Source organism: Anopheles aquasalis, chromosome 3 (assembly GCF_943734665.1).
Source record: "Anopheles aquasalis chromosome 3, idAnoAquaMG_Q_19, whole genome shotgun sequence".
Classification (NCBI taxonomy): Eukaryota; Metazoa; Arthropoda; class Insecta; order Diptera; family Culicidae; genus Anopheles; species Anopheles aquasalis.
In genome coordinates, this window is record NC_064878.1 from 46,701,564 (window position 1) to 46,714,063 (window position 12,500).

The 12,500-nt window shown below is 45.5% G+C and overlaps 2 protein-coding genes across 2 annotated transcripts in view; both read right to left on the reverse strand.

Annotated features, from left to right (window-relative positions):
• Positions 1-6,119, reverse strand: part of LOC126575949 (3 beta-hydroxysteroid dehydrogenase type 7) — an 8,689-nt gene extending 2,570 nt beyond the window's left edge. The window contains exon 1 of the mRNA XM_050236964.1: positions 5,935-6,119. Within this exon, the coding sequence (XP_050092921.1) occupies positions 5,935-5,965 (31 nt within the window). The 5' untranslated portion in view covers positions 5,966-6,119. The remainder of the gene's footprint in view (positions 1-5,934) is intronic.
• Positions 6,120-12,295: 6,176 nt separating this feature from the next.
• LOC126576695 (protein rogdi) overlaps positions 12,296-12,500 on the reverse strand; it is a 4,454-nt gene continuing 4,249 nt past the window's right edge. Inside the window, exon 6 of the mRNA XM_050238000.1 lies at positions 12,296-12,500. This exon is cut by the window's right edge and continues 1,364 nt beyond it. The gene's annotated coding sequence lies outside the window, so the exon portion shown is untranslated.

Genomic DNA, 12,500 nt, shown 5'->3' on the forward strand with positions numbered 1-12,500 from the left:
CGTTAAAACTACTGGACCAATCGATTCGAAAATTTTAACATTTAATCTGTACACTCTTTGCCAGGCAGCCCCGCCGAGATTTCATGAAAATTGTTGATACTTTTTTTAAAGAAATCTTTAAAAATCGTGTTTTTAGGAAAAATGACAAAAAGCATCACTTTTTCAACTCCAAAAATCTGCCAAAAATCGAAAAATAAGAAATTCAACAAAAAATCATAAAAAGTATCTTTTCGAAGACACGACTGCCTAAATTTGATGCCATGGATGAAGTTTTTTATTAATACTTCCCCAAAATAGAACCAAATATTTTCCATAAGTTGCCATTCATTTGAAAGAATAAGGTTGAATGGTTTCTTCACAAAAAAAAAACAAAAAAATGAACCTTGTTTTGGTGAGAAATTACCGAAGCCCCCCCTTAAGCTAACACATCATGGACATTAAACAGTTTTATCAATCGGTCTAAATCGTGATAATCAAACATTACATCTTAATAGTCAGAACTGGAGAAAGGTATTCAGTTGAGGAATACAGTCTGTAGCCATAGCGACTACGACGTTTTCCGCAGCTATACCATGCATTGAGGCAACAATAGCCGTATCCACAGCGATCGTTGGATTGACGATCAGTAAATACATACATGAATTTACTTTTCCTTATCACCGTCCCTGCCCGCCTGGCCAATGAATGTCCCGAATTCCGATGTCTTTCCCCCCGCCACAAGACCGAGCCCATCAACTACTATCACCCGTCTCTTCAATGCACGATTGGCCTCTTTTTACTTTGTTTTAAGCTCGAGCAACCATGGCACAGAATAGCTTGGCTACGCGCAAAACCATTCCTTCCGATGCATAAACTACGCAAAGTGGCCGGAGTCAGCAAACTCTTTCTATTCGCTTCTACTTCCTACGGCGCTCCATTGGCGACCATGCAACACAGCGCGCCACTTTTTGGAGCTGGTTCGATATGGTTCAGGAAGGACTTCGCTGTAGCAACGCTAACAGCGTCGTCGTTATCGTCATCGTCATCATCGGAGGATTGGTTGTTTGTCGTCTGTAAACAATGTGACGCATTACCTGAATCGTTGCACCGGGAGTAGGAATGCTCCAAAAAATATGTTCCAGTTGAAAAGAATCGTGTGGCAAGTTGATTCTCCTCGTTTTGTCTGGTGTTATTTTATGGTATTCCATTTTTGGGGAAGTCATTTAGGAATAGTATAGCAGTTCTTGATAAAAAATCATTTTATTATATAAATCTGTAATGCTAGGTCGGTATAAAAAATACTCTGCCAAAGATATTCTACTATAACACGAAAAATGTTATAGTTTAAAAGTACGTTTCAGGTAAAGTAAAGTAAAAATTACCTACACTATCATGTAGTCTTGGACTTCATTTTTAAAGCGTTTCCTATTGGAAATGATTTCTGTTTGTTTCATTCGATAACTGTCTACCGAATCATTCGATTAATGCTTCGAGGAAAGATTACGCGCTCGAAGTTGTTCAAATTCTACCAACAACATGAACCTTTGTGTCACAATAAGACATCGAAGCTCCATGAATCAACTCCCTCCAGAGGGTGAATAAAACAAAAGCTGCCAATCAAATGCAAGACAACGGATATCATACCCTTTTGTGCCCCGATTTTGATTGGCAACCGAGATGAGGTGATTGGCAACTGGAAGTTCTCATTGACTCCCTTTTCCAGAAGGTAGTGTTTAACCGGTGCGCACATGCAATTACCTTACTCCATTTACCAGCCTCCCAAAAGACCCACCCAGAGATTGGTAACCAAATCGGGTTAAAACAGCACCATGCAGAAAGTTGGTCGCGTCCATTCGTTCGGCTACGCGAATAATTAAACGCCCAGACACCATAGTCACACTTAATTAAGGCACAGACCGACCCTAGCACACACTACCGGGGCCAATGAGGCAAATGTGTGTACATTAACGATGCTGACGCTCATAATGATATTCGTAAATATACACCCGATTCATCGGTGATTTTGTGGAGGAAGGGCGGAGCACTGCACTGCATTGATTTCATTTTCAAATAAAATGTTGCAACTCGCCATTTGCCATCGCGCACCATTACGATGGCCACACGGGCAGGAAAGTGGCTCGCCCTGGACATGTGATTACTGCAGCATCCAGCGTCCGGTTGTGTTCCTGCGCGAAAGTAAATACCAACCGAAACAACAACTAGCAAAAGTGTGATAACGTTGGCCTTGCGGGAAAAGGACACACCAACCAGGGTTCCAGTCTACGTGCTCGAACGCACCGCTCGATGGTGACGATGACGAGGCGATCCACCGGAGCGCATCAAACCGGCAAAGTACACAAACACGACGACGATGATGACGATGGCGCGCCCTCTGGGATGGCAAGTGAAAATGCGTTCCCTTCAACACTCCCGGCCGGTTGTCGGCCAGGGGGATGGATGGAGGAATCATTTCCAACCCAACACCCCAAGCCCAACGCAGAGAGAGCGAGCGAGCGAGCTTTGGTTCGGTTCGGTTCGGTTCTCGCGGTGCCAATATTACAGATTCATTATGTTGATAGAATCATCATCGTAGTCGTTTTGATTTTGTATTTACACATTATTTGAATTTTAAATAAACCGTCGGAGCGCGGAGCGCAGACGAACAGCACAGCATCCCTCTGCTCCTGTCCGGACTTCTGAATCCTTTCCATCGCATCGTGCGTTCCGACAAACGGGCGCAATCGGTTTCAAGGATTCCAGGGAAAGCGTTTTGTCGCGTCGACCGGAAATCCATCATCTGAAATCAACGCAAGCGATGGAACGATGGTGCACAGCATCACCAGTTACTTGGCTCCGATCGTAACCCTGGAACCCGGTTCCTAGCGTCAACTCCCGCGCTTGGGTGCCTTGGTCCACCGAAAAGGAAGGAAGTGCCATTTGTGGCACCCGGTTTTGTGCTGTACGGTCGCCTCACGGCCGGTACCACGATTCGATCGCTTCGTTTCGCTTCACTCTGCGCGGTCTACGCGAACGCGCTCAATCTGTTGCGGATGGCCGATGGTGAAGTAAATGAATTTCGGAGCCCATGGAATTAATATGCTAATTTGGATATTTTCTGGCCGCTTGAGCGCGTCGACGTCAACAAACACCAAACGGATCGCTTGGCCTCACCATTAATGCCTGGCATAAATTGATTTTGCCCAACGCTCGTTCGCTCGCTCGCTCGACGTTATCGCGACGATTCCAGCGACTCCAGGACGAAGCAGGGCTTAAAGAGTCATCCTCCGATGGCCAATGTTGCTAGGGGCTGCTGTGGAATAGTGTTTAGTACAGTCTTTCGTTGTAAACTCTGGTCAAAATTGCTTGAAAATCTTCAGGGTGGTTCTTGTGGCCGTTTGTGAATTTCCCCGCAACAGACCAGAATAACAAGAATTCTGCTACAGATCAACGAGGCATTCTACTACCCAATCGGTCTCTTCCTGTCTGTCCCAAGGGACGCGCTCCTCTGTTGCAGCAGCGGCGATGCGTGGCGACGCACAAATCAACAATCGCTAACAATAATAAAATGCCTGCCAACCATCAAATCCTCGCACCACCATCAATCCTGACGCCACCAGAACCACCACCGCCACCGCGTGTTTACTTAACCGATAGGATTTTCGCTGAATATTGAATTCACGATTGCTAAACGTTGTCCCTTTCGCGGCGACCAGACGAGGCCTTTCGTTCCATTTGTCGCTTTCGCCATTTTTCCCCGATTGGATGTTACGAGTTTTTCACGCTTTTCACTCGCTCGCTGCCAAGGGCTGCGGGTACGCTGAACGGCTGAAGAGATGAATTGCTCGTTCCACCGGTGAGGTGAGGAAAAAAACGGTAAGAAAAAAGAACAGAAATCCAATCGTCGTGTATCGTGTGGAAGGGCCCGTAGGACGGATGGTACTAGCCATGGTTGACGTCACATTTGACGCGTGCGTTTTATGATTTATTCTAACATACCACCATCACCACCTGCACCTCAGCACACCAACGACACCTGCCCTGCACAGCATCACTGCCTTGGGAGAGGTGGAGTGATTGGCGATAAGGGTGGTGCGACGGTGACCTCCAACATTTTTCATCGACATTCCGTTTTCCGTCCATTTTTCGGTGTCGAAAATGAGTAATGATCAATGTTGCACACGTCACAACTCCCGGTGATCCGTATGGGCGTTTACGTAGCAGGACAAGAAGGAGCAAGGTAAGAAGGAAAAAGTCCGCTAGAAAAAAGGTGGCCAGTGGAGAGGAAAAATTAAGGAATTTTGTTATTAGATTGTGTGCTACGTCACGTCCGCCCTGAGGGTTGATCGAGGCTTGCGAGGCCTCCCTCGCTTAACTCAACGTGTTAAGTTAGCTGTGACTTTCGATGAGACGCCAGACGGCCACGGGATGTTCGGTTGTGGTGTCAAGGCGTGTGTCAGCGAATTTTACTGGCGACCGACTTCCACCTTTCAATCGGCACACACGCTGGACCTCCACGATAGGCTTGTTGCGACAGCGGTGACTATGATGAGGATCATTCTATGGCATCGGCGCGTGTTTAAAATTTAAAAAAATCATCATCCACCGTAGGCCATGAGGCGTTGCGATTGTGTCATCAATCGTGCTGCGTCTCCTAATACCGATCATCGATCATCTTCTTAGAGTTGTAATATCCGCCTATCCGTGAATTGCCTTTTTATTTTATTGCACGCCAGTGCCATTATTTAGATTTCCAACTTTCACGCCAATTAATTCACCACGACGATGGAGCATTATCCAAAACAAATCCACTGGACCGCACATGTCAAGGCTTTTGATCCACCGTGCCTGTGATAAGAAAAACCCCGTATCGGCGGACGTAATTATGCGCCACACCGCGAGAGCAGCTTGATAAGAGAGCCAGCGAAAGAGCCCCAATCGAGTGGGACAGTGGGCTGAAGTTTGCTAATTTTTACGCAACAACCCAAAACCTCACAAGAAGACGACGGCGACGACGCAATCGTATCGCAGGCCATCGCACCATTCGAGAAAGTCCACCGGAATACGGCGGCGGTGATCACCTTCAGGCAGCAGCCCCAAGGTGAGAAGGCTCTTGCGGGTGGGGGGAATCGACAACAACAACAGCAGCAGCAGCCAGCAGCCTACCACCAAAATCCAATTTCGACAGCATCACAGCGCGGACGCCGTTTTTTCGGGGGCTTGCTAGCCCGTTGGTTTAGTAACAATAAGATTTCAAACGAACGACCGAACGAACGAAGCCAGCTCGATAGTTCCAACCGTCGACACAGATAAATGACAGGCAGGCTTTTGGATGGAAAATATTTTCGACTTCGTCGTACCGTTCGGTGTGGTAAGATGCAGATTAAGCCAACAGCAGGCGTGCGCGGGCCAGCTTGTTAACTAACCGACGCGGACGACGCGATCGACGCTTGGGCAAGAGCGTGCTAAGATGGACCAGCTTAGCTACAGCTTCAGCATGCCGTAAGGTCTCGTAGTGCACGAAAAGGGGGAGCGCACAGGAAACCGAAAACCCCTTCCAAATTGGGGTGTCTTCCGAGCATTTCATCTTCAAGGTTAGGGCAACGTAGACGTCATCGTCTTCCCGCTGATGATGTCCACCAATAAAAAAGATAGCGAAAAGAAATGACACCTTCGGTGAAACCTGATTTAGCGGACCGGTGCATCGGTGCATACGAATGCACCATCAGTGGTTTCAAGGTCTCTCTTCTTTCCACCAGGTAGGGGTGGACGGTTTGAATTGCGCACTAGAATTGTGGGATAAAATCCAGTTCCTTGCATGATTCTTCTTACAAACGTGCTGATGTTGCTAATGCATTGGAATAGAACGTCGAACGTGAAGAGGATGTTTATTAAATTACATAATTATCTTAAAAAAAGGATTCAGGAAGATTCATGCGCTCTTTCTCGGACACCTACCAGTCACTAGCACAATTTCTTTTTTCTCCATTTTGATGCACTGTTGCTCAGCTTCTTCGCACCGCAAAAGATCACCTTTCACGACACTCGCTCGAGGTCACTTCCCAAATCCAGGTGGGCCACAAATCTTTCGATGCCAACGAAACAAGCACACGCAAACGCTTTCTGCAGAACCGGAACACACGTGGCCACTATTCGGTGTGCTTGTTTTCGAACGAGCGTTTCGTTCAGCGATCAGCGTTGCATCACTCGCACTCCTGTTAACGGCTACAACATGTCAAACGATATCACCTTGTTTGCTGACGCTTTTCACCCTCCAGATCACCTCCCACTTCAATCGATCGATCGATCTGGTTACACAATCATCTGGGGCACCTACACCGGACACTCCCATACACTTTCTGCAGAAATTAACACGCCAGCAAATGTCTGTAAATTCGTCTTCACTATCGTCAAGGTCGTTGGACCGTACTGGTGCGCCACTCTGCCTGCCTGCTGCTTCTGCTGACTTTGCACTACTTTGCGTTTCTGTTAGCAGCCAAGTGGTCGACGATAAGCCACGCAACCGCCACGGATCTTTGGGAAGCCTCGTGATATGATTCGATGCGCGCGATCCACGCGATACGCCTCCGGCCGGACAACTGATCCGGGATGACGGAACGGCGCGATCGCGAGCGTGCCTCGAGATACGAACTTTTTTTGGATGTTTCTCCTTCCTATACGAACACCAACGCAACGCAGGCAGCAGGCAGCAGCCAGACCAGCGTCAGTCCATCCGAGTCCAACACAATCGAAAGGGAAAACGAAAGACAATCGAGCGGCGGGCGATCACACGCTCGCGCTCACGCTGGTCGTCTTTCGCCTGCGTGCGTATGTCTTGGACCGTTGGGCCTTCGCCAATGGCCATCGCGGCCCAGTTATCGCGTTCGGGGCGGTTCGGGTGGCCACCCTTTTCCGTTGTCTTTTATTTTTGTTTTTTTTTCTCCTTTTTACCGGTGACAACGGAGAGGTGACAGACGATCGCAGCGGTCCACCGAGAGGCCCAACATCGTTATGCAACAATAACCGAATTCACCTGCGTGCGGTACGATCGCCATCGTGCCGTGGAGAAACGAACGTTTCTTTCTCGTAGCAATATCGTAGTGAAATTTGGAGCATAGGCTCGCGTCTTCGATACGCTGGAGGCCACCGCTGGTGGAGATTTGCTAGAGATTGATTACTATTGAAGGGTTCGATCAACGTTTTTGAAGGTTTCGAGCATGAGATGCGAGTGATGTTGCCTTTTCACTGGATTTGGCTAGATCCAGTGATTAATGCAGAAAATTTAATAACGGAATTTTATGTAATACAATCATAATCTAAATGATGATTGCTAGAAAACTTTTAACACACAAAATCGACTAAAGATTCTGACTTTAATTAGGCAAATTTTTGATAGGATATCTAGTTCAGCCATGCGAAAACCTTATATTCCAAGTGAATTGAGAATTGCAAGAAAGTAAATTAAATATATTACAAAACGTACAGGTAAAACAGCGAAAACAAATCGTGAAACAACGCCTATATCCATCTGTTGAACAAACACGTGTTCAGCAAAACGCAAACAAACAAATAAAAGCAGCACAGATAATCCTAAAGAAACCCAATATCCGCTTCTGAAAGAAAAGTATAATTTTCTTGCTAATTTGAAATGTTATGCTTTCAAAACAGGAATCGCCAAAATAGATACCAAATAAAAGCACATGCAGAGTTCATGGATATCGACAACATCTGGAGCATTTAGTGCCCTGCAGTACTCCGCTTTTACTGTTATGCGAAGCAATAATAGCTTGAATCAATAATACCTTCAAACATCTCATCAATTTTCAACACAATGCACACACAAGCGTCCACGCAAAATGATCACGCTAATCATCGTCCATTAGATCCTATCCCGAACCTGCGAGGTGGAGGTGCTGCCCCGTGGCATGCGTTTATTGACCAGCACACAGCCACACACAAATGCACAGCTAACCGCGCATTAGCAATCCGGAACGTTCATGATTGACTGTCCACGGAAGATAATCGGAAGGAGTTAAAATTTCATTGCAAACAACAAATCATCACCCAAAACACGGTCCCACGTCGTGCGTCCGTTCGTTGGTTGGTGTTGCAGTGGTAAATGCTCAAAATTAACGCAAAATTCGAGTGGGGGGGGGGGGGACGGCGGAACGACGCAGCACCCTGAGAGGTGGACAGTAAAATAGATTAATTTCCGAAATTCGGAAAACCGAATCATTTTTCACCCATCCGCCCGCATCTGCGAGGCTACCAGGCAAGGGTTGCATCCGAGGTCGAATGTGCTTCCGGTCATATCGGGCGGGTGGATAAGGCCAGGGTTAAGGGTGTGGGGTGCCGCAGTGGATGCAACATTTTATGATACTGTCTGTGTGGTGCCGGATGATGAATTGCCACGCTCGCTGGCTCTGCCCTTGTGATTCAGATAGTTTGAACCACTCTAAACAAGCTGCAATCCATTATAGTTTGCTCTGATCGCTGATGGCCACTTTCGCCACAGCCGAGGGTAGCAGCCGGTCAACGTAACCTAAACCTGCCCGTTACTCCAGATGTCATTAGAATTGCATAATAATAATCCAGCGAAACACGGGCCATTGACTTTCGCACTAATAACCGAAATATTCGATGGTCACATACAGCCACTGGTTTGCAATTTGCATGCGTCACACACTCGATAGAGTGAGCACGATGTTAATGGTGACAATAATTTCATCCAAATGAAATCAATTAACACTAATTTTAATTACTATTTTACCATATTCCAGCGTAATCATTTATGGGCCTACGCTGGGCTCCGGACACCCCTTCCACGCAGCCCCCGTGCAGCTTGACCCAATGCCTTTATGCTTATGAATCACATTTCATTTTACCTGTTTTTTTTTTATTTCATCTTGTCTTTTTTCTGTTTTCTGTTTCACCTTTCTATGCTCGGCTCACTCAGCATTCAGCCAATGTGGCGCCTCTTCATAACTACCTGCCCCATTCCGAACGGCGCGAAAACTCCGAAAGCGGATCAATAACGATGCTCCCTTGCGCGTTGATACCACTGCCGCGGACCACAGCCGATCGCATGAACAGGCAAAGCAGTTTTGCGTTGTTGTTCACTGAGCGAAGTATCGATGTTCGATGCTGTTTTTTTGTTGATTTGAGTTTAATTTTCTCACACAATCCGCCCGTATTGTGCCTTTATTTATCACGCCTTACGCACCGCAAATGAGACCATAATCTTTGACTGCCGGCCACAGACGGATGAAAGTAACCCGAATCGAAGCTGCCCAAATCGAACTTCCGGTTTTGCCCCGTAATCACCGGTTGTTTGCCTTGCACGGCTAGACCCGAAATTGATCGGCCCTATTGAACTTGCCGAGATCCGATCCGATCAGCAATACAACTTATTAACGCAATTGAATCGCCTCCACCATCTGGCCAAGCGAATAACGGGTGCTATGGTGTTTCAAAATTGGTCCTCGCTACTGGTTGGTCAATCTTCTACTGGAATCGAAATTAAATTGAATGTCAAGGGGCGGGAAAAAGAACGAAAAAACAGAAACACCCCCTGAATCTGTGAAGTTCCTGCACTCCAAAAGTGGCTTCATCATTGGGCCGAGTCACCACTCCGGTACACTTATGATTTTAATTGCATTTTAATTATTGCATCGATTAAGCCTACGACATGCACTTTGATATGTTGTTCGGGCAGGCGTGCTCGTACTCCCTGAACTGCGTGTGCTCTCTTCTCTTGTCACCATCGGAGGTATTTTATGTGGTCAGGTGTTTCGGCGACGCAGCTGGCAGATGATATCGAATCGGCCACACACATTGCGAAGCCCCCTTCCATGTGGCCAAGATCACAGTGCGCCACGCGATCGCTCCACTGCACTTTTGTAACGCTGGCAGTTGAAGCTGGCCTTGTGCCGCGGTGCGACGGGCAGCGAGGTAGTCATCGTCGAACAGGGTGATGGGATGGTGTGATTCCGTTTCGACAACGCTTTCATCCGCTCGTCGCAGTGCCAACGTCGCAGTGGCACCATCGCTATTATCATAATTACTGCAATTTTTGGGGGCCTCCACGAGCACATTAATGTGGTGCCAAACACAATCGTGTTTTTGGAGTCGAACAAAGCAGCGTCAGCAACATTTCCGGAACAACTATGCGGTATATTCACCGGTGCTGTACAGCCCAGTTGCGTTTAAATTCCCAAATGGAACATCGTGTAAAGCAAACAATCATAGCGTACGCGTGTGGTGAGTTGAATTTTATTTTATTTGAGGCTGCGTAAACCACGATCTGATGCACGTTGATACACAGTTTGTCCACAGCAGGGCATCAGAATATGGTGCAGAAATGATTGTCGCATTTCGACTCCAAGCATAAGAGAGGTGCACCAGCTTAGAATGATTTATGTACTTACTTTTTAGGAAATAAAACGGTCTTCGACTGCAGCAGAATAGTTGTACAATAGTTGGCGATCGAGAGCTTGCATTTTATTTAACTGTTAATATCAATAAATTCCATATTCTATCCAAACTTATGGCTACTTTAAACCGCCCAACAATACATCGAAAACCTGAAGATCAGCGGATAGATGATGAACCGTTTTTTTACCGGCCAGCTTTTGCCCTAAAATATCGGAGCAAAACTACCTAAAAGGCTCCGACAAACAATTTATTTCGTCGTCATTTCTGCACAAAGTTCATATGTCACCGATGCGTGCGCAGACGTTAGTGGCAAGCTCGTTAATCTTGGAGGAGCCCACCGGTCATTAGCGACTGTGTGCGAATCGTCTTCGTCTTATGTCATTCTCCGTGCTAACTCCAATCGTGGCTAATCAAATGAGCCTAATGCCGGTTGGCACCCATTGACCTTTTTTCGTCTGTTATTGCGTTGTTAGCGTATTTCCATGCATATAATTGGGCCTCGTGAGTGCCAAGTGTGAACACCGATTTGAATACAGGATGTTGTAGCATGATTGTATATGGTTTCCTAGTTACCTGATTAATGTGCACAGCATCCCAAATACAGCAACGCAGAAACTATTACCAACTCACCAAGCCTCGAAGATGACAAGAGATGTTTAAAGTTTATTAACTAATTAACAAAGCTAAATAAAAACAACTATGACGAAAGGGGACTGCAAGAGGTAAAAAATTGAATATAAAACTTTTACAAAAAACTCAGTGTTCCGTTTCGTGCTACAACCTTTGCTAGAGTTGATAAACTATATTTTCTTTACATTTCTATTGAAACAATGAAGTATCCGTGGCCTTCACCACAATAGCCAAGTTACAACATACCAAGACACAAACACATAAACTACTTCTAGTCCCTTTTACTTCCGTTATATATTACTGTATTTTGTCCAGTAGATAGCTTTATACGTAATTATTATTGCTCCATTCCTGTGCAAAGCCAACCTTCAATGAACTGCTAAATGAACATTGGCTCTTTGGCCTCTTTTATGACGGTCTGCAATTTGATAGATTTCCACATTTTTTTCGCAGTAGTACTACTAGCACTAACAACTTCAAGGAGCAACGCCGCATTGATATCAAATGCCTCTATCGTTTGCTCCACGAAAATGGTATCATATAAGTTTGGGGGGGGGGGGGGGGGGGGGGGCAGTTGTCTTGCGATACAGTTGCTTGCACTACTAACAGTTATTATTGTCCTTGCCGATTCGCTTGGTATGCGATTTGGGTTTAGGTCTTTATGGTGTGTGACTCACAACGGAACAGGCTTCGCCACGGCCACATTTCTTAACGCAAATCGTTTTAAATACCGCATGACTCATATGATGCGAGCTAATCGAGCGAAATTAACGGACAAATAACATTCACTTTTCTTGAAATTTTAAAAGGTTCTTGTTTAATAAGAATTTTTATGTTTTATATAGTTTATGTTCCCCTTTCCGCACAACACAGTATGTTTTAGGTTTCCTTTTCGGGATGAATTTGTTTAATTATTTCGACTGATAACCTTACGCTCTCGATATTGGGGTAACTCTATGTTTTGGATCACAACGAACGCAAATCTTATCAGGAAACATTCACTGCTAGAGCAATAATAGTTTTCAAACTCGTTAAAGCAATTGACGTTCAATTTTTATCCTAGTAATCCTGTTGCATTTAAAATAGTTAACCGTAATTTTGTGTCTATTTTATTATTCTTCTCCTACAAAACCTCAAAGCGTACGCCATCGTGCAGATTTTAAAAACTATGAGATCATTTTCTACTCGCTTGCCATTCCATTTGCATTTCATATAAAAGCAAGATAAACACAAATAAAACATTCAAAACTAAAAGTAAAGTGGAACATTGAATGAACTCTTTATTCAACATGCCCTTGTATCCACCTAATGACGAATGGATTTTAAAATTAACATTAATTAGAACCCGACGCGACATACACATACTGAGCCGGGTTGCTTTGTTCGATCAGCAAATCGGGAAAACCGTTAAAATCCTTATGATGGAAAAATATTTAAAACAAAAACACAGAAACAGAAGC